Source organism: Colletes gigas, unplaced genomic scaffold (genome assembly GCF_013123115.1).
Source record: "Colletes gigas isolate AHSC1104 unplaced genomic scaffold, ASM1312311v1 Colletes_gigas_Sc00002, whole genome shotgun sequence".
Taxonomy (NCBI): domain Eukaryota; kingdom Metazoa; phylum Arthropoda; class Insecta; order Hymenoptera; family Colletidae; genus Colletes; species Colletes gigas.
In genome coordinates, this window is record NW_025106631.1 from 7,164,333 (window position 1) to 7,185,987 (window position 21,655).

Genomic DNA, 21,655 nt, shown 5'->3' on the forward strand with positions numbered 1-21,655 from the left:
GAGTAACGAATAAAAATTGTAATTTACCCGTAATTTAAAATTCATTAACAGATTCGTTAGACTGACGTTCAAGCAAACGAAGTCAAGGGTAAAAGTTAGTTTATTAATTTATTATAAATTTGCCCGCTCTGTATGTACCCTTGCAGACTACGCAGACGAGATTTCGAGGAGCGTTTTATTCTCGAGGCCGGAAATGAATTTTCGCCGACAGAAGGCTGTTTCTACGGCCCTGAATGCGCACGTATAGCAAAGCGTGCATTGGCACTCCCGCTATCGATCAGTCCCGTGTTAGTCCACCGTGACATGGAGGATCTCCTGCTGCAGATCGTCCGGGAATCGAGCAATGCGAAGTTACAAAATCTACGAAAATCAGCACAGGAAGCGTATGGTGAGTCGATCGCGTAAAATAATTCGAAACCGAATATTATTCGCGGTGTCGTTGCCAATAAGTATTGTCACGTTTTCCATCGATTCCAACTTGGCGGCCACAACTCGTTTAATAATTTACTACGATACAAAGTGAAATTCACACCGGTTTATTCCCCCGTTTGCGTTCGGTCGCGCGTGTAATCTTCGAATTAATTCGGTGTTCTCAGATGAAAAATTCGGTACTTTCCAGACTTCCTGGACAAGCAGCAAGGGTTGCTACGCGATCCACCCCACGAGCTGCGGGCAAAATGTCTACACACATTTCAGCTAGCACTGGAAACGAAGAGAAGCAAATTCGTCGCGTTCGGCCTCTCCGGATTACACGTTCGTAATGGAACACGTTCTTTTAATCCTATTCCCCGTTCGTATCGCGTACGCGTACAGGACACATCCGCCCGTCTAAAGGAACTTGGCGATAACGCGACAGATATCGACGAACAGCTGTGACACTCGAAATTCTTCTCTATCAATCGTGTCTTTTGCCTTGAATATCGTTGTACAATTTTCTTTTATCGCGATGACGGAGAGAATATTCATGCAAATTTAAGATCTCGTGACATTTGGAAGTGACATTGAGGGAAGTTCTTGCTACGTGAAAAATAGTGTAGGAAATCATTGATCTTCCACGCTTGAACCTTGAAGAAAATAGGTACATCGTAGTCGCAACTTGTCCATAGAAATGATAATAATTTATATCGTGCACGGTACGAGAAGTATTTTTATAAAACTAGTATTGAAATATATGTGAAGATTTTCGTCTCTACAGGAAATTGTTGAAGAACTCATGCTTCGAAACTACTAATTTAAAAATTACTGCCATTTAAATACGTACAATGTAGTTAAATTTTTTAATTGAAATAATGCAAACAAATGCATAAAATTAATATAAAAACATGCTCCATTTTAAATCATTTGATTTTACCCCACGACATTTTTCTCTATCCCTGTATACTTGCTCTGAAATCATACTCTTCGTTCGAATTTTCATAATTAATATTCTCGAAAGCGAAAAAATACTATTCTTCTTTATAGACCTATTTTTCTAGATAGAATACACCTGTCAGTTGTACCATGATTACCGAGATATCCCAGCCTCAATTTTCCCGAACATCCCTTAACCAATCCTAACATAACGTTTTGTATTCAGAGGATGTTGAGGGACGACAGATTTCAATCGCCCTACGAGCCAGAAGACGATTCCCTCTGGCTGCCCGCGCAAATGTTGCACGCGATGGGTTCGATGTTGTCACAGTCGGACGATACGCAGACGGATATGCTGAAAGTGAGTCGAAACTCGTAATTGTCGCCAAAGACGACACTAACGTTACAATAATTCTTCTCAGGTTCTGTTACAAGTCGCCTGTTCCTCGTATTGGACGATGAACGGCCGCTTGATAATCGCCATCCTCACTACCTGCTGCGAAGCTTTCGAAAATGGGAATCAAGCGGTGAGAACCGCTGCCCAGGCTGCGACCAGTCAAACGCTGCGATCCTTCTGTCTCTTCTTAGGTAATTGAAACAATCATTTCAAGATTCGAGGCTCTCGTGGTAGTAGTTAACGTTCGTGGTTTCTGGATAGATGTATCTAATCAAAATCTTGTCCTCGTCGATCTGAGAAATTGTTGATGTTACGGAAATTCCCTGAAATCGACAAATTTTGTTAAGTTACAAATTGTATTCTTATCAATCTGAGAAATCGTTGATGTTGGCATGTTAAAAATTTCGTAAATTCCCTGAAATCGACTTTGGAGTTTTCTCGATTAAGTTACAAATTTTATCACCAATCTGATTATGTCGAACGGCACGAGCTTACGGGATGATCAGATATTTTTAATTCGAATTCGACAAAGTGACGTTTCGCTGGCACGAATCGTGTGCGGATGTCTAATCGGTGGCTCGATCGCGGAGCCCGACAAAAGTTTGATCGATAGGCTTCTTGTTCGCGTGACGGTTGGAATGCGGTTTGCAAATTCCGTGATCGTCGCTCTTCCTTCGGGACAACTTGTCATCGGGCTTCCACGCAAAATAGCAATTAAATTGGAACGATGTTTGTTTGAACGCAGACGAGGAATGCCAAGAAATGGACGAGAACGCCAAGAAGAATAAAAATGTTTGGGAAAGGGGGGTCTCCTGTTTCAATGAGGCTCTACCGATACTCCAATACATCTGCAGTAAACTGGACGAGGCTCAAAAGTAAGGGGAACAAAATCCATTCCGCCGCACAGTGATCTTGGGTGGTCAAAATTAAAATCTTATTCGTATTCTTTCTTTAATGTATAATTTTAAGGCTGGCATTAATTTCAAGAATGACATCTAGACAAATTGCTGAGAATGTCGATGTTGCAAGAAATATAAAGAACGTACAGAGAGTCCTAGTATGGTGTAAATACCTAAACCTACAAAAGTTGAAAAGGAAATCTGTGTTAACAGAACAGCATAAAAATATTCGGTTAGAATTTGTAAAAAAGCATATTCGTATTCAAATGGGGATGGTAGAAATTAATAGGATATCTATCTTTTCGTCCCTGACTGTATGTAATAAGTAATTTAAAAAAATTGTTTCATTCTTAGTTGTCGAATCATTGGAGAAAACAGTTTTCTCGAAATATTAAAGTTGGAAAATCGGATTTGAGACACGCGAAGCTAGTTTTTGAACCACTGTGCGCTGGAATACCTTTGAATGTTTGACTTTAGGAAACCCTGTTCCAGCAATGGCAGAAACGGTAACACAGTGGTGTTCCTATTGGAGTGTCTGCACACGCTGATCTCGTCCCTACCGCAGAAGATTCACACGAATGCACACTTCACCACCTTCCTCTGGCAGAAATTCTGCCCCGCGTTGATCGCTTTTCTGGGCACCCCCAGAGTGGACAAAACCTTCATCTCCAGGGAGGGAAAGGAGAACGAGGTTGGGAGAGGCTCTGGATACCTGGCCACGTCTTTGAGCTTCGACAGCCATCAGGCAAAGACCGTCTACAGGCACGTCAATCTTCCTAAAAAAAAATTACTGTGAAATTTTCATCGTTTATGATATTTTAATAGTTTCGAGAATAACCACAAATACGTTAACTAGAAACAACGAATGGTTTGTTACGACTACACGCTGTGTTTAAAATTAAAATGTTTATCAGTGAACGAGTCATATCAGCGCGTACTCGACCAACGTGCCAAGTTGACATTGTTCGAATAAACTCTAATAAGTTGCTTCATGTAGATACTTTTTCAGATAATCATTATTCGTAATACGCAGCAAGAATGTCTGAATTTATGAATTTTTTAAACTTTTTCTTACGTTCCTTATAAAGATACAGAATTTGTATTTTGGCATCTTTGTTCTGTACTCGTCAGAAGGATATAAATTGGCGATTCACGTGACCCAATTTACGTTACTCGAATTCTTTATCTAAAAGTTTTATCCAGATAAAAATGTGTCCAACTCTGATGCATCTGTTGATTTGATTGCTATTGTTTACAGCATCGGGACGGAATTGGTGCGATTGGTAGGCTGTGTAGGCCCTCTCCGGCCAGTTCTGGAGTCCGTGTTCCACAGGATGTTGCTCTATCCGCCTCCCCAGCAGCGCTTAGAATCCCTGAAGGCTCTGAAGGAGCTTCTACGTAGTCCTAGTCGAATAGTAGACTTTGCTGGCCCGTTGTTGGTGGAAGAAGACAGATGCAGCCATATTCAAAGCGACATGGCCCTAATGAGGCTGTAAGAAATAGTTTTTACCCGAGAATGTTCCGAATCCTAGGAGCGAACACCATTTTGACTTTGTTTTTTATTTTTTCTAACAGTGCAATGGACTCGATCGAGGAATCGACGACTGGTGGTTTGAGTATATTGCACGCTAGCGTGTCGTGCGTGGTTGCTATGTTGTCGGCGCTTCAGGAACTTTGCGAAGGGAAGGCCATTAATCATACTTACACGTGCACGATCAATAGTCTCTACGACGACCTGGAATCCTGCGACTATCGGGGACCTCTGACCTATCAGAGCATGGCACGGCTTCCAAAAACTTATAGGTAAACTTTAAATTAGACACCAAGTTGAGGAGTCTTTGGAGGAGAGTACAAGCTGTTAGAATTCCTCTAGGTCTAAACATTCGCTTGTTTGAAAGGGTGGCAGCTGTAAGCAATTATTCGAACGAAGTTTAACGAAAATTACATATATAATTATACTATTTTTTAACTGAGCTACTATACGAAAATCATAGAATTTCTAAAAAGCAAGACAGATAACAGTTACAAATTCCCAGAATAGTAACTATTAACGAGGGATCACTGTACATGGGACTCTTTGTATTCACTTTTCTCGATTTCAGAGAGCAATTGGAGCTGATGAAGAAGGGCATAGGTTCCGACTCTGACTCTTCGGGCCACGGACCATCGGAAGATGGCGACTCGACGGATACAGAGGGCCCTCAGAACGAGTCCGACGAGAACCAAGAGGAGAACAGCTTGGAGGACAACGACTACGCCATTGAGAACGAGAGGGAGAGGCTACGATTAGAGAAGCTTCCAAAGTGTCTTCACGTTGGCCGTCAAGTAGCCGACGATTGCAACGTGGACGTGGAAAGACACAATGCCAGAAAGTTCGTCAGGACTCTTAAGAGCGATCTGATCCCCATGGTGTTGAGCCTCAGAAGCAACATAGAGGTAGACGAGGCGTTGCAAAACTTTGCCTCGGAGTATTGCCAAGGTACCAGAGTAGCAATTATATCACATATTACTAAGCGGCTGTGAAATGATTTTGGAATGTAATGTGTTCAGGCGTCTTCACGGCCCAGCAGAAACTCCAAGAGCAAACTGATACCAGCACAGACTCTTGCGCTCTGATCACGATCATGAACGCGGATGGAATCTACTTGGCCACTTACGCAGCGTTGCTTCTCAACTTGAAATTGATTAGGATCAGTTACTATCACGAAGACAGCCGCCAAGTTCCCATTAGCGAGGTATTATCGTTAGGAGAAAATAGATCTGTGCAAACTCTTACAAGGGTTTACAGGACAACCTGGTACTATGATTCTCGTCGATTTCAACGAATCCTCGTTTCAGGAACAATTTGTGGAGGAGGTGCACGGATCCGGAGTCCTTGTTTATTTGTCCGCGACTTGGCTGTCCGAACTGTATCAGCAAGTGTTAGCCTGCAACCTGTTGGAAAAGTGTGGCTACAATCCTCGTTACACGGAGAACAGTGCTTTGATAAACGTCCTTACCGGTGAATGAATGTCTTAAGAATCTGACAAAGACTTAGAAGTTTCTTATATTGATTTTTACCTTTGTCTTTTGTAAGATGTTGATGGGATTCCTGGTAGCCAGAGAGGCGGACAACTCTTGTCCGATTACATAAGGCTCGAGAAGGCGCAACTGTCCCGCAGCGAACCGACACCGGAAGCTGAAGCTGGCGCGAAACTCTCCAGGAGGGTACTGACCTGTTGCTGGGGAAGCATGATGACCGTTTTGACGACAGGACTGAATCCACCGAAGGAAGAGAATAACAAAGGCATCCTGAACAGGGATGGCGGCAGAAGGAGCATCAGGGACATCGTCATTTTGTCTCTGGAGGGTCTTCACAAGGCTGCAATTTTAAGCAACATACTTGGTTAATAAAATCATTCGACTTATCGACAATGTTAAAAAAAAAGGTCACTCTCCTTGCAAGATACACAGTGATACGTAATTGTTTGTACTTGGTTATTCAGGGCTACAGAATCGGTGCGGTTCTATCTTCGCTCTCCTGGCCAAAGCCGCTTGCACGGAACAGTCTATATCGAAAATCACCCGGACGAAGGACGTTCTGCGTCTGAAATTGCAAAACAGGGCTACCAATATTCACACTTCGCACGCGTTGAGTATGGACGTGCTGCTGGGCAAGGGTTTGGAGCTGGGTAGCCACGGCAGCGATTGCTGGCCGCACGTTTTCACGTGAGAACTCGTTCGTGCTTACCCAAACGTACGAGAATCCGTACCGAGGATTTTATTCGTCCCTTTCAATTTTCTGAAAAGGTGCTGTCTGTACGTGAGCAAGCTGGAACACGATTTCTTCGGGAGAAACCAGACCCCGTCGCTGCCGAAAACACAGCAGAAGAAAGAGAAGAAGGATGTCCCGAACGGAGATCCCAAGGGAAGCCAGGACAAACTTAGGCTCAATTTCAACATCGTCGACGAAGAGGAGACCTGGTGAGGCGTCGTCTACGAAATTCTTGTTCGGTATTCGAACAGCTCGTTTGATTGATCGAATCGACGTTACAGCGTCGACGTTTACAGCTTCCTCTCGAGCCCTTACACGCAGAACCCCAGCTCGGACGCCATTCCAGAGATCATCCAAGAATCGAACGCGGACAGTCAGTTCAACGGCATTTTGCCCGCGGACTATGCGGCGAAGATCGTTTGCGTTCTCTCGCAACAAGTCGACAGGCTGTTCGAGAACGCCGCGCTGAAGCTGAACCTTCGAGCTTTGTGCTTGTTCCTGACGGCTCTTTGCAAGGCCAGCAAAGCTCAGTTGTTCAAAACCACGGACGGTTCCAAGGACAACAAACGCTTCTGGTGGAGGAAGAGCAAGCCCAGAGAGAACGAGATGAACGTGTTGCTCCTAGCGCGGTTAGGGGAAGTTATGTTGAAGTGCGTGAAGAGTGGCAGGCCACTGATTCATATAATGAGGGTGAGAATTTTAGTAGTATCGACGCACAGTGTGTCGCGCATAGGAGAATTCGAAATTATTTTAAATTAACTTTTGGCATCAAAGACATTAATTCCTTGATGTATTATTTAATTACTAGAGGTGTTCAAATATTTAAAACTTCAAGCTATATTTGCTCATTATCTAAGCAAACTCGATTATATATTTTTACTTAATTATAGTACTATATTTGAGCAATAAAGATCGCTTGGATAAGTTCATAATGTTTGCTTGAACACATTAAATCATGACAACCAAGTCAACAATGGTGGATATATGGCCATGACACAATATAAGAAAGTGTTCTTGTTGGGCCAACAAACAGTCTTAAGTAGATGGCAGCCATTGTACATAGATTACAGTTTTTTTGTCTTTTTTCGTTTGTTGGACACACTGTGCGACGATTTCGATGAGACTTTGGAAAGAGACTCGAAGGGAAGGTAATCCGAAAACTGTTATCCCAGGTTTGGAGCATTTGGGGCCCACACTTCATGGAAGCAGCCTGCCACAAAGATCGCAGCATCTCCAAGAAGGCGGTTCAATGCATTCACGACTCGATGGCGGCATTACTGAACGAACAAGTCGAGCTGCCGCACTTCCATTTCAACGAAGCTCTTTTCAAGCCTTTTGAGAACCTCTTGTGCCTAGAACTCTGCGACAGCGATGTGCAGGACCAAGTAGGTCGTTTTGCTTCGTCAACCTAGTAGCGAACAGATTTGGAACTTGTCTTCAAAATTAATAGACGATTTCTTCAATTTTTTTGGCTTGTTACTTCACGATCCACAAAATAGAAAATTGTTTAAAAGAAATAAGAAAAAAAATTTCAATTCTGAGTTCATCCGAAAACACGATAAATTTATCCCTGCCAGATCGTCAGCTGTATCTGCGAGTTCGTCGAGACCAACCGAACAGAGATTCGTTCTGGATGGCGACCTCTGTTCGGTGCTCTGCGCGTAGCCTCCGTCGGTAATTCAGATTCCGTCGAATCGGCGCCACTGCTGGAGGTTTTCAGGGTCTTCCTATCAACGGACAATACGTTGGTCTTCGCCAATGCGGCGTTAGATTGCATCCTGTGCCTGCTGAGGCACGTGCGCGGCATCGGGGACGCGGATGGACACCAGGACGAGCAGAACCAGATCGATATAGCAGAATCGAGGCGCATGAGACTGTGCGTCGAGAGCCTCAAGTACCTTCTGAGCTGCAGCGACATTCTGGCCTCCATGTACGGGATGCCGGCCTGTCCCATCTTCCATTCTGCCCAGAGGATCCAGGTCTCGACCATACCCCAATACGTCGACCCCAGCATACCGAACTCTGAGCTGATCAGATTCGACAAGCACGCCGAGTCGATTCAAGAGACCATGCCCGAACGGCCGCACGACGTCTTGATGGACAACGTTCACACGGTCACCACTTTGCAAAGCATGGACAAGCCCAGTGGCATCCTGAGGGTCTGGTACATCCTGATCGACGGTCTGGCTAGCGCCACGATGATATGCCCGAAACGTTATCAGCCTCATACTCTGGAAACTTTGTTCCACCTTCTACGAGACACCCTGAACGTCCCTGGACCAGCGTTCGGTCTTTACTGCGTCAATCATTTGCTACTTCCGATGGTTCAGAATTGGCTGAGGAAAACGTCCAAGATCTTCAGGGGCTGGGACAACTTTGCACCGAACTTCAAGCAGTGCTGCGGCCTCACGACGGATTTGGTTGTCGATTACTTGATTCATTTGCAAGGTGATTGAACCATGCTCGCCTTCTTTAAGATCCGTCCAGACTGGCAGACAGTCTGCGAACAAGCGACATACAAGCAACGACTGGAAACTAGTTCCGTTCGATATTGTTCACTAACAGATGTTTCTATGAACAAATGTCGCTATTTGTTTGAATCTCCAGGCTTCTGTTACGTCGCTTGTCCGTGAATTGTCTGGCCTTTAGGATAAAGTAGGATAGGGACTTATAGGTGCAAGTAACTGGGCCTCATTTCATGGCTTCTAGGTCCCGATGTTGTTCGAAACGATGCCTATTTGTCAGCCACGACGCTGATGTTGAAGCAACTTTTACTGGTGATGGCGGAATGCGTCGTTCAGCCCACAGAGAGCATAGCTCGTTTGGGTTGCGCCTGTATCAGGTAAGCTTTTATTTTCCATGGAATTATGTATTGGGTTATGGAGAACAGAAGTGCATCACACTTTTATGCCTTTCGAAAATATTTCTATCAATACCTTGCCACAACTTGACAATGACTTGTGTCAGACATCGAACTATCTGAGTATTTTCTATGGTACCCTGTCATTGTTTGTAAATACTAGCACGAACGGGGGCAATCTTCAATAGAATGCACGATAAATAAATCGTATTGCATTCCCTGAGTAAACTTCAAAATCGATTTTCTCGAAAAAGAAACCACGAATGAAGAGATTGTAGGATTCTCCACCCGCCCTGTATAGCATTTGGTAGCGAATAAACGCAAAAAGAAAGTCTCGTCCCAGGCCAGCACCTACCGGAGCACTGTGTGCCAATCGGAAAGGGACGGCGCTAGCGTGTCGAGATAGAGTAGAACGATCAGAAGAGAGAAAGGGTGAATCATAACGCGGAGGTTCGATGGAATGTACATCGACGGAGGTTAGATATATCGTCGTTACGGGCGTAGCGTGCGTGTAAGATGATAACGAAGCTTGACAGGCTGTCCGGTGGGATAAGGTAGCCACCGACACTCGACACCCCCGGAGCGTCGTGCCAACAACACACTCACACAAGGACACGTGAGTGTGGCACGCACACGTTACAGACCCCGTCCAGGGCGTTCGTCTTTCTCTATCTCTGGCACGGCTGTATCCACTCGCGCGTTTTCTCCGTATTAATGCACGGCGTACGTCGAGCTGTGTAATTCAATCCTGACCGGGGTCGGTCGCGAGGTATCGATGTACAGGCGTGCGCGAAGTTTAAAAACGGGACAGGTTCGCGGGCAGATAGCTAGCCTGGCAGTGAATGACGAACGGGATCCTGATCTGAAATTCTAGAGTCACCCACTCTTGGTAGCAATCCGCTTCTCTCGCCGACCCGGACTTGGATTCGTTCCTCTCGCGCTTGCTTACAGAGAAAACGGACCCTCCTAGGGGTCTGAACTTTGGGAGAAAGGACAACAATCGTCCAAATTGAAGTTACGTACCTTGATACTCTTTTAAAAGATCATCGATGGATTTTAATTTAGAGACTTTACAAATGAAACGTGGATAAAGTTCAGAAAGGTTCCAGGGACCGATCGTTGCGAGATTTGAAGGAGCAGGGGTGGATGAAGAAGAAGTTCTAGATATTGATGAAAAAGCTTGCCATAGAAAACGTCGTTTTTTGTAATAGTACTGTACCCCAACTGTCGAATGACGCATAACGCTATAATTTTGCATGTATCGATCGTCGGTGGTTCTTAAGGGCTGTAACAGTAATGAGAGTTTGAAGACTGACATTTGAAGAGGCGAAATCTCGTTTTGCACAGGCACGTTCTCGTGAGCAGCGGTCCGCTTCTCACCCCAGAACAATGGGAGGTCTGCGGCGTCGCCTGTTACCGCGCTTGTTCAAATTCTCTGCAAGAATTGCACCAGCTGACCATGGCTTTCTCACCGAGATCAGAATCCTTTTACGGTGACGTTGCTCAGGTCAAGGTTGCCGCGCGACGGGATGCAACACTCGAGGAGTCGGAACGGCTACGGCAGCTCGCCGCCCAGGTAGGTTGCCCCAATGTTGCCTCTTATGTTTGAACATCACTATCTGGAAGGAAATATTTCACTTCTGGCTGTTTGACGTTCGTTGTGCTTCTTTGTGCCTTCACATTCGCCACGAGCTCTCGGCTGAGTGTATCCATTCGACTATCCTGACTATTCGGTGATCAGCGGACAGCACAAACTAAAGACTGATCCTTGTAATCGATGTTCCCTATCTTGCATCGAAAACATGGTGTTCAGGGTTTTAGGGTATTTGGAACTCAAGAGTGTGCAGGCGATTTCTGATCGTACGTAAGTACACGCGAACAACTCGAGAGGAATTAAATTTGGAATCATATTTAGCCTGGTAACCAGACGAAACCACCTTTCGGAAATAGATCCCGAAGTTCGTAATTTTGATACCGGCTGATAAAGGATGTTGAGAATCAGGAGACTGTAGACGATACTGTACTATTTTTGGACATCAGCATGTTAACCCTTATGATAATAATCAGGGTACCTTGGTTAGGGAGACCGTGGACAATAAAGTGCACCTTTTACGCCCCCATCAAGAACAGCCTTGCATATACGTATAATAGATAGCAACATAAATTTTGGAATATACATATAGTGTGAAGTGACATTTGAAACACACCCATCTACGATAGTTGTGTAAATATACGATAAGCATATCTATAATGAAGAAAATAACTTTTCGATAGCCTAAAATAACTTCTTCTTGCTGCTTTAAAATTACTATGTAAATGTTCTCTTTGCAAATATATTTTTTCCTTCTTTGGCACCTTTAATATCTCCTTTCTTTAAAGAGATACTGGTCTTACTTAGCACAGTTAAGCGTCTTGTACAAGTTTAAGTTAGCCACGTTATTGCATGCAGTTTACGAAAAGTGTGCGGTTGGCAAAGAGTTAAGGGCTCAGAGTATAGCAATTGTAAAACATGTCGGCGGCTTGTATCCTTAAGGCTATTGCTTTTCCACTCGAACGCGCGTCGAAGTATCCTTAGAAATACATCGTCCAGAAGCTTTTCGCGATCCCTGTTGCCAGCAACCATCGAAGTTACGAACTTCGATTTCATTTTTCGAGAGACGTTCCTCGAATCGCACATTCTGAGGTACGAAGTTCCCTAGAAGACTGAACATTGTCCCTTGTCGCTTTTGTACAAAATCAATTGACCATTCGACCATTTGTTCTCGATTGTAATTTCAGTGATCCGTTCGATGCTCTTTGTCAAAATTCCGTCGTTTCGGCGGGGTCGATCGATCGTACGCAAGCGAGTTCACGTATTTTTGTTTCTTTTTTTTTTAGAATTTGTAACGTTCAAGTAACTTTGCTCAGGTGTCAATGTGAATGTGTGAGAGAGCGTTGTGCGCATATAGGGTGAGTCAATACGAACTATTGTCTAAAATGTTTCGGTATCTATTAGTTTTAATAAAAATATTTCGATAGATTTTGTTGTATTTGGAGACACTCGTAAGATGAATTGAATGTCTTTCTTTAAATTTGCTGTTTAATGAGACAGTATGGTGATCAGAGTTTTTTGAAGGACAATGCTGCATTGCAGCCAATAAAAAGACAAAGTGGTTGGTTTACAGAAAATGCTAGAAGAAATACTTCTACTACTTTGTTTAATTTTGAGGTTCAAGGTTTAAGTTCATCTTATTGTAGATGGTTGAATTCGTATTTTTCATTCATGAAAATGAATCTGCATAGGATCCACGAATTTCGATGAAGTCACAAAAATAAGTACTAAGACAAACTCTAAATTAAGTAACATCCAATTGTTCAGAAACTAAATGTTGAGCTCGTAGAAAATTCTAGTTTGATATGGTAGACAGTACTAAAAAACGAATTCCATCAATCTCGTGAGGTTCTCCAAATACTGCAAAATCCTTTGAAACGTTTTTTAATAAAACTAATAGATCGCAAAACATTTTAGATAATAATTATTATCGACTGACCCTGTAGAGAAATAACTATAGGGTTTTCCAATAACAGCTATGGAACTTTGAATTGAGATAAAATCTACGAAAGATAATCTGGTGCTCGTTGCTTTATTTCGATATACATGAAATGCAATTTAAACGGCCACCACGATTGCGTTTAGTGGAGCGAGTAAACCCAATTTTCAATGACTCTGGCACACAAATGGGACTCTATCTCGCCAATAACACGAATTATGTTTGCTTTGAAATCGCCAATAGTTTATAGCTTGTTTGAATAAATAATTTTGTGGCCCCAAAAGAAAAAATCTAATGGCGTCTCGTCATGAGATCCTGATGGCCAGTTGACAGCTGAATTTCTCGAAATAATTTTATGATTGAATTTTGATTTGAATAAAGAGATAGTTTCAACAAAATTCGACAATTTTGCTTAGTAATAAGTAAACTTCACGTTTTTGAAAAATCAGAATCAAAGTCCAATCAGCAAATTGAAGTTGCATACGATGATCAGCAGGCTTTGATTCCTGAGTTAATTGGATCTTGCAAGGACAAAGATCTAAATCTTTCTAAAGAATTCGCCAGACAGAAGTCTGAGCCTAATTCTTGAGAACGTCCTAGAATCGATAAATTTGCATTTTCAGTAATACTTTCCCTTACGGTAGCAATATTTTCTGTTTTGCACTACGTTGATCAACAATCGAACCAGTAACTTCGAATTTTTCCACTAAACGTAATAACGTTACTCGAATCGAATAAAAATTTTGATAATAAATCTTAATGATTTCAACGCGATGAGCAACCGTGTAACTCTCCACGATGGCATTGAAATCACTAGCGAATAGAATTGTCACGCGACTGGAACAAGCGAATAGGAAATATGGCGGCCATGGCGATTGAAAATTCTATCGCTCTTGTTGGAAAGCCCTATAAATCGGTAATTGCTTGCGAGAGAGACACACGTGGTGCCCTCCTGACCTGACTTGCTCTCAGGTGAGCCAGCTGCGCGAGGTATTGTCTGCCATCAAGAGGCAGAATGCGGCGTCACTGCCGACGACACCTTTCCAGGATTCGATGACCATTGAGACGACACTGCTCGACCAGCACACTACCTCCTACTCCGTCGGTTGTAGGCAGCACACGACACCCCCCGATTACACTAACACTACGTCGAACACGGGCCCCCATTGGCTCTAGCCGCCCACGGTAACTCACGTCATGGATTTTAAGAAAAAAAAAAAAAAAAAAAAATACAAAACAAAACAAAAAATTTAATGAAAACGATAGGGCAAAGCAAACAGACGAACGAATGTACCGCATCGATTCTTCTTGTACCGACCAACGGAATTTGGAAAATTATACGAAATTCTCTACCGAGAGATCAATGACTCTCGCGACGCGATCGTCGTCGACAGGCCTGCTAATCGATCCACGTTCATCGCGACGAAAAATCGACTGCAACCGCTTTCTGCCTTCGGAGACCGTTTCTCTGGAAAGGAATCCTCGCTCTCGCAAATTGTGATCGTAGACGATTTCTCAGATTCTCTATATAATTATTTTTCCTTCTGCTACGCCGTGCCTAAATGAATTGTGCGCTTTGCGTGTGTTCGAGCTTGCATCTACATGGCTGATGGCATACAGCGGCGTAGAATCCAAGTTTTTTCCCCCCGAAATAAGTACAGTGGTGTCCAGATATATGAAGCTAAAAATATTACATTTGCATAAATTTAAGACTGCTTAATGTCGTTTAATTTGTATTTTAAAAAAATATAGCCAATATTTTAATTCAATTTTAGAGTCACAACAGGGACTAGAATTGATTGCTTAAATGAAGTGTTACAAAAACATACACTCTTGCTCAATATGCAAACAGAATTTTTTTTAAAATAGTTCATTGCCTATACGAATATTACAAAACTATTTTTTATATTTTATCCATGGCAATAAACCAGCCAAAAATGATATGAACTTACAATTTTGGCTAGAAGTGCAAATAATGTTGAGGCTTGGCTCGATCCGCCATCGCCAGAAACGATAGTGATCATATAAGCGGACAAATTCGTTGTCATATATCCGGACACCACTGCACGTGTAAATATCCGTTGCGTTCGAGGCGATTACTCGAATTCTATGCCGCTGCGCAGCGTTACAATTAGACGACTGTCAGAGTGTTCGAAGGGGGAAAAAGATATTAACGAAACGATAAAACGTTTGTGCAAGAGTGCGCATTGTCGAGACTCCCGTGTCACGTTAAATGTGTATTTTTGTACTGCTCGATGCACACTGTGTCAAATACAGATGCTTTTATTATCTGCTGATTGGTTCTTGTATTGCACCCTCATACCTTTTTAACGGCCTTCGCAACGGGAGCGAATGAGAAGGACGGGGAGGAATCGAAGTAAGCCTGTCGACGCTGAGACGAAACGATTGGTAAACCGATCACCTCGTTTAGATGTTTGCACTCGCTGGTAGAAGGCACAGGTCAGGCTGCAGAACCTCCTCGACGAGGTCCTTTGTCATAGAATTCATCCTCGTCCATGGAATCCTTCAAATTCTTTCATGCATTCAATCTACAAAGTACCGTAGACTTATTGGCAAATAAAATCATTCGAATGATCAACACGTTCACTGTCACGGTGGTCACCGATGGCCGACGCTTCGAACTCGCAACGCGTTGCTAGATTTATTACAATGGCAGAATACATTTCCGTGTTTCTCGCTCGAATTCGAGCAAACGTCGACTGGCGTGGCAGTGAACGTGTTAACGCGTCTGGAAAAAATTGATCGGAGCATAGAAGGACCCCGTCGTTGGCCGAGATATCATTTAAACTTAACTTGGCACGGTCTTGCGTATCACCATTAAAATCCATGGCTTGAGTCCATGGCTAGAATTTCACTGTCACATAATATGTACGTGATGAGATATACGACACCTATTCTAGAAGCTGCAGCTTTCGTAGAATGCACACGTATTTAACCGACCGATCGAATTAACGAAATCACGTTAGGTCGAGCTAGAACCACCGTCGATTACTTTTTACGATTAATCACGAACGGACCGTCATCCTTAGTCACGACATCACGATATCATTGCAACAGGCTCCAAACGTCACGCACGATAGCTTCCGTAGTTCCTCGAAGATTCCTAGAACTACCTGAACCGCCTAATGCGCGAATACCAAGCGTCCTTCGAGGATCTACGAAGAATCATGCGATGCAATATCGCCCTCGATCGCCGAAGGGCTGACGTTCTTATGCTCGTCTCTTCAGGTGTTCCTCCTCGAGGAACAACGCACCGAAGACACATCAAGAACGTCCGACGACAGATCGTACGTGTTCCTCTTATATCCACCTTCGGTGGCCTCCACCCTCAACCCCGACCTCTATATTGTCAGAGTTCAGCTCAGAGCACTGGTGGTCGGTCTTTTGGTTCATCAGATGCTCCTCCATTGCATCGCCAGTGTGCTCTTGCAGGGCGCTGATTCCTCTTTTCCCAGGTACGTACTCTTCTCCAACAAGATTACACATCTTTGCAAATACACTACTGCAAGGTTTACTTTTGCTCAAATCTGCACGGTTAACTGCAGTTCTGACTCAATACGTCGTGTCAACGTCATCGTAATTTCGTCCAAATTTTTAGCCTGTCGCACGTCATTCCGCACTCACTGTCATCGGCGTCGCCAAAGCCCTTCGTGCAAGGTTGTCTTTCGTGCCTGACCAGCCATCACGTGGACATTTTCTTCTCTGCGCTGGACCTCTCATACGCAGCCGCCTTGAAGTTCGACTGCCGCCCTGGTTTGAAATTCTTGGTCCAGAAGGTGGCGAACCTCCGACAACCGGCGAACCTCTATCGCCAGGCCGGAGCAGCCTGGACCGTCAAGATAGTCACTCTGTTCGAGCTGTGTCTGCGCGAAATGGACGACACCGAGGTGACCCTGGAGACGGTGAAGTCGATGCTGACCTCGAGCCCCGACGACAAGTGCTTCAAGACACCGAGCCTGAGAAAGCTGTCCAGGTACCTGAGACAGTTGCGCAACACGTTCGACGAACTTTGCGAGAGCTACGTGGAGGTGGTCCTGGACGAGGATGGAAGACACACCAAAGTCGACAATTTCTCGGAGAGGAAGATATTTTTGTTGGTAGCTCAGCCCGATGACTTTCCGGAGATCACGAGAAAGGAACCCATCAACGACAGAGCGATTCTGGCGCAGCCACCGATAGTCAATTCGGAGGATCTGACGGGCCAGGAGGAGCCAGAGGATATCGAGGACTACAATATCAACCTGGACGACGAGAGTGGGCTGGAAGAACTCGGCCCAGAGTCTGACGAAGACGCTAGGCCCTTCAGACTGTCTGACCTAGCGGTGGAGTACTCCACTGATTCTGGTCCCGAGTCCGAACCGGAGACCGACGACTCCAGGCCAGTGTCCAGGTTGGGCTCGGTCACGGAGAAGATCGTGTATCCCGATCGGTCCGGCGGCACCTCCAGCGAGGGATACATCGACGGGAAGTACAGTTCGACGACTCCAGCCCCGCCGCGGTTGATCAACAATCGCGACGACTTGTACTACAAGCTAAGCCCGCTGAGAAGAACCGAGTCCGCGTACTCTTTCGCGACGAACGCGCTCGAAGCAAAGGCGACCGCTGCTAGTTTGACGTTCGACGAGTTCTCCGGGTATCGGAAACCGAGACCAGAGAGAAGGAAAAGCGACGCCTGCTTGCTGGCTCGCAGAGACTCTTTTAAATTCGTAGATGCCGGCGAAACGGACGACGAGAAATTTGAACGCTTCGACGCGGCAGCGTTGAGGTGCAGATCGGTGATGGAGCTGAGGAGGACACGGGGATCGACCGTGTCCAGCTCGTCCAACGACCTCGAGGCTTCTCCTCGCCTGTCCCTGAAGATCGACAAGAAAGAGGAAAAAGGATCGCCAAAGTTTTTGGATAATATCGACGAACTGTTGCGCGATTACGAGCACAGCAAGAGAGGCTTCAGGACCAATCCGTTTCTCAGGGACGGCGAAGAGGAGTCGAGCGTCGACAACCAGGACCTCCCGACGCGGGAAACCGCGTTCCAGAGGAAGAGCAACATCCACAAGGACAGCGAGGCGCACAGGAAGGCCTGGGCCGAAACTCTTAGCACCGTTTTGGATTGGACTTTGGCTTTGCCGGTGAGTTGAAAATACTTTCATAATTCTCATAAAAACCGATATTCACGAATAATGGTATGTTTACCTACAGTTACTCCTGCTCATATTCGTACACTATAATGAAAAGAATCTTGTTTCTTATGAATTCTTTTCATTTATTTTTATTAAATGTTTAATTGCCAACAATACGCAGTGTTCCAAAATGGTCACCCATTCAAGTACTATTGGGAGACGAAATGATGGCACACTACCTACAATCTAAACAACTCAAGAGGCCCCACGTAATCCCCTCCATTTGTTAGATTCTTGGTTATTATTGAGTAAGTCGATCTCGAATGAAGCTAAAAACCTAAAAAGTAGAGGGCATCAGGGTTTAGCTTGTGGGTAGCGTGCTAACATCTCCTCTCGTAATAGTACTAACTGCGCCCAACGTTGCTTAACTTCGGTGATCGGACGAGAACCGGTGTTTTCAACGTGGCATGATCGTTGGCAAGTTTTGTTTTTAATTTATTCAAATACATATACCTTTAAATAATAATGTATGAACAAATGAACTTATACTAGTTTCAAAAAGAACGGCGCAATTCATGAGAAACAAGCTTCGTGAATGATTGCGTTGACGATGTAAAAACGAAAAACTGTTTACAGGATAACCAACTGACCCCGTTACTTCCGGTTTTCGTGAGCGGTGTGCGAGTCCTCACGAGGCACGCGGTGGACCACGTCCTCAAGCAGCGTTTATCGGCCCTTTTCCACCGAATTGCCGTGTTATACGGGTTAACGAGCAATTAGGGGCAACTTCAATACATCTGGGAACAGATGTATTTCCACAAATCGTTCTGAAACCATTTCGGTGCCTACCAGCGAACTCAAAAATGTCAATAGGACACCGAGTGAACGTTTCTGTTAATCATCGACAACTTCGACTCGAGCAGCAACGTCTATTCAACCCCATGAACATCGTCGAATATTTATAAATCTTCTACATCTTCGCTCTCGAATAATCGAAGTATACTTTCGTACGCTAAATATATTACGAACAGCAAGAGATCTGCGTTAACACTTCAATGGCCGCACGTTTCGCACGAAGACTGCTATCTGTTGACAGTCAATCTGGTGGAGGCTCCCTAACTGTTTTTCGAAGCGATATTTTCAAGTTTAACATTTTATAGATATTCAAATATTAGCTCTACAAGCAAACAGATGAATATCAATTTTATTCAATTGTTTATTTCTTCAGTCTCGGACACTTTCGTTACAAACTATTTCTGAATTTATGGAAGTTGAAATTTCTGATTAAATTCTTTGAATCTAAATCGACAAACTTTCAACTGCATTCGTACGAGCAGCAAAATGAAGCACACGAAGATGCTAGAAATATTATTACAAGGAGTTACAAATATTGGGACACCATAAGGAGTATACGAAATAAAAAACCTTTACAAACGTGACACCACACACGCGAGACAGTGGCCGTGAAAGTGTTAAGAACTGTATCTCTAATCGAGTCCCAAAGAATGAATGGATCTAAGGTGGATGATCGAGGACCATTCGGACGCCATCGCTGCTAACGAAGTTGAACGTCGAGCCAGAGTTTCAGACAGGAGTTCGAGGATCCCAGGTTCGCCGAAAGCGGCCGGAAGTGCAGTGCACACGACCGACAATAGCTCATCCTAGCGAAAGAAACGATGTCCCGTTTTCAGCTTGTCTCTAGTTCACCGCGCGCCCAGACGCGTCGACACGGAGAGACAAGGATTTTATTTACGATCCACTCTGCACGCACATCTCTCGATTCTCATTTTATGCTCTTTGCGCTTAACTGTAGTTTGCGGTCCAGTCGCGGAGTCGAATGTATCCGGAGCCTTGCTTCCAGCGTCGGGCGAATACGCGCGGCGTCGCGACGAGCCCGATCGACGTCGCGAGCTGGCACCATCCCTCGAACTTTCAAGAAACAGCGTACAACTCTTTCCCAAACGAAAACCCAACAACGATTCTTGGATGATTTTACCCCATTTTAAGGGAGGGACAGACCCTTGGAGTAAACCCTAATTCCGAAATGGTGTGCAGGGCGATTCTTAAGAAAGTGTACCTTCGTCGCAGGAAATAATTATTCCACTAATTTTACTATTTATTTATTATTTGTAGGACGTAGTAGTCGATGGAAAAAAATTCACGAAGATCGCTAAATTTTATAGCTCTCAAGCCAGAATGAAAGAAGGTACCGTTTCTAAAAATTATACGAGAAAAGTTATTCCAGAAATTGATTAAATTTTTTTTTTATTGGAAGTGGGTGTAGATTATTTTAAAAAATCGAACCTAACTCAAATTTAACCCCATATTTGAATACATCACAAAATACGATGATATGTTTGTATCGTCAAAGGTCGCTTCTGTGCCAATAATTTACGTTTTTAAGCAGTTCATCTCCCTTTTACTAATAATTTCAAGTTTTATCAGGCATCGAAAACTAAAGTTTGATCAAAACAGATATTTTAGAATCGTCCTGCACACAAATTTCTTTTCAATCGTCAGCTGTATTTCCCTCCTTTACCTAAAAACCAATCCAAACGGACATCCAGGAATTAGTCTATTAAGGAAAATGGAGAACGGGAGTACTTACTAAGTTAAGAATTAACGAATGCTGTTGAATCTGGAAGTTAGAGAAACGTTTAGAGCAAAAAGTTATTATATTCTTCGTGCGAATGGAGGGATTTCGAGGAGTCCTTCCGATTTTGCCAAAAAAAAAAAAAAAAGAGAACCGCAGAACTGTAGAACTGCAACACGCGAAAGAAAATAACAATGTTATATTTTATTGTAAATAATACTCTTGCTGCTGGTCCGTAGCGACGATCAGCGAGAGAAGCTAGATATTTTTATCGTTAATTTTCATATTCTGGTCTTTAGCGACTAGCCGACGACTTTTCAGTTTATTTATTGCTTCGATATAATATATTATACATATATTTTGTATATCGTTTGTAAGTTAGTGAGGAAGAAAGATATAATTACCGACTGTTGTATAAATCGACTATTGCCACGCGAGTGTCTCCATTCTGTCCTGAATTCCATCGGTGTTGTAAGTATTGTTGAATGTCAGATCGTTTAATGAAAACGCGGAGGTGTTGATAATTGATAATAAAACGTGCCTACGTAGACCCCGTTCCGTTTCTTTGTTTTCTTCCGTCGGGGAGAATAAATTTCAAGATTTTAATGCCGAACGTTTCGCCTAAGTGTACAAGACACACAGTATGAACGAGTAAAACGTACATTTATAACGCACTGTCGCGGCAGTATTTTAAATTGTTGCACTCGACGGCCGAGTGAGAATGAAACGGCGATTAACGAACAATTGAAACTGCATGGACAAGGAATGTACGAACGTTGAATAATCAATTACTGCGAGTTAATAAAATTGTACGATCGAATATACGGGTGTTGGAGTTTGAGAAATTTGATGCAGCCGTGTAAAACTTTTAATTATATTACAAGGTACGCTATATCCAATTTCGCTTCAGTAGCCAGACTTTTTTTTCCCTCCACTCTTTGACACATTGACTGCCACGGTGGTCACCGGTGACCGACACTTTAAACGTATGATATTAGATTAAAACTTTGTAATTACGTTACTGTTATCAATAATGCCATAAAAAGAGAAATTTAATTTGATATTAACAAATATTAAGGACATTCTTAGACGTAAAAAACTAGCGTTAAATTAAAAATGATCGAACTTCTTTTA

At 43.6% G+C, this 21,655-nt stretch overlaps 1 protein-coding gene across 1 annotated transcript; it reads left to right on the top strand.

Moving 5' to 3' along the window:
* Positions 1–282: 282 nt before the first annotated feature.
* Positions 283–21,273, top strand: LOC122404390 (brefeldin A-inhibited guanine nucleotide-exchange protein 3). The gene is made up of 22 exons (XM_043408329.1): positions 283–388; positions 620–753; positions 1,577–1,711; positions 1,773–1,938; positions 2,493–2,622; positions 3,139–3,408; positions 3,905–4,138; positions 4,222–4,449; positions 4,749–5,125; positions 5,197–5,381; positions 5,485–5,647; positions 5,723–6,031; positions 6,132–6,354; positions 6,436–6,609; positions 6,682–7,090; positions 7,573–7,785; positions 7,978–8,848; positions 9,110–9,242; positions 10,608–10,836; positions 16,040–16,266; positions 16,410–17,937; positions 18,565–21,273. The coding sequence occupies exons 1-22, from the start codon at positions 304–306 to the stop codon at positions 18,706–18,708; spliced, it is 6,567 nt and encodes a 2,188-aa protein (XP_043264264.1). The 5' UTR covers positions 283–303; the 3' UTR covers positions 18,709–21,273.
* The last annotated feature ends 382 nt before the right edge of the window (positions 21,274–21,655 follow it).

Bases quoted from the DNA above. Each gene is read 5' to 3' on its own strand.
- LOC122404390 (XM_043408329.1), top strand. From the start codon at position 304: ATGGAGGATCTCCTGCTGCAGATCGTCCGGGAATCGAGCAATGCGAAG. The intron at 5,648-5,722 runs GTGAATGAATGT...GTCTTTTGTAAG, and splicing joins TTTGATAAACGTCCTTACCG to ATGTTGATGGGATTCCTGGT. The intron at 17,938-18,564 runs GTGAGTTGAAAA...AACTGTTTACAG, and splicing joins ATTGGACTTTGGCTTTGCCG to GATAACCAACTGACCCCGTT.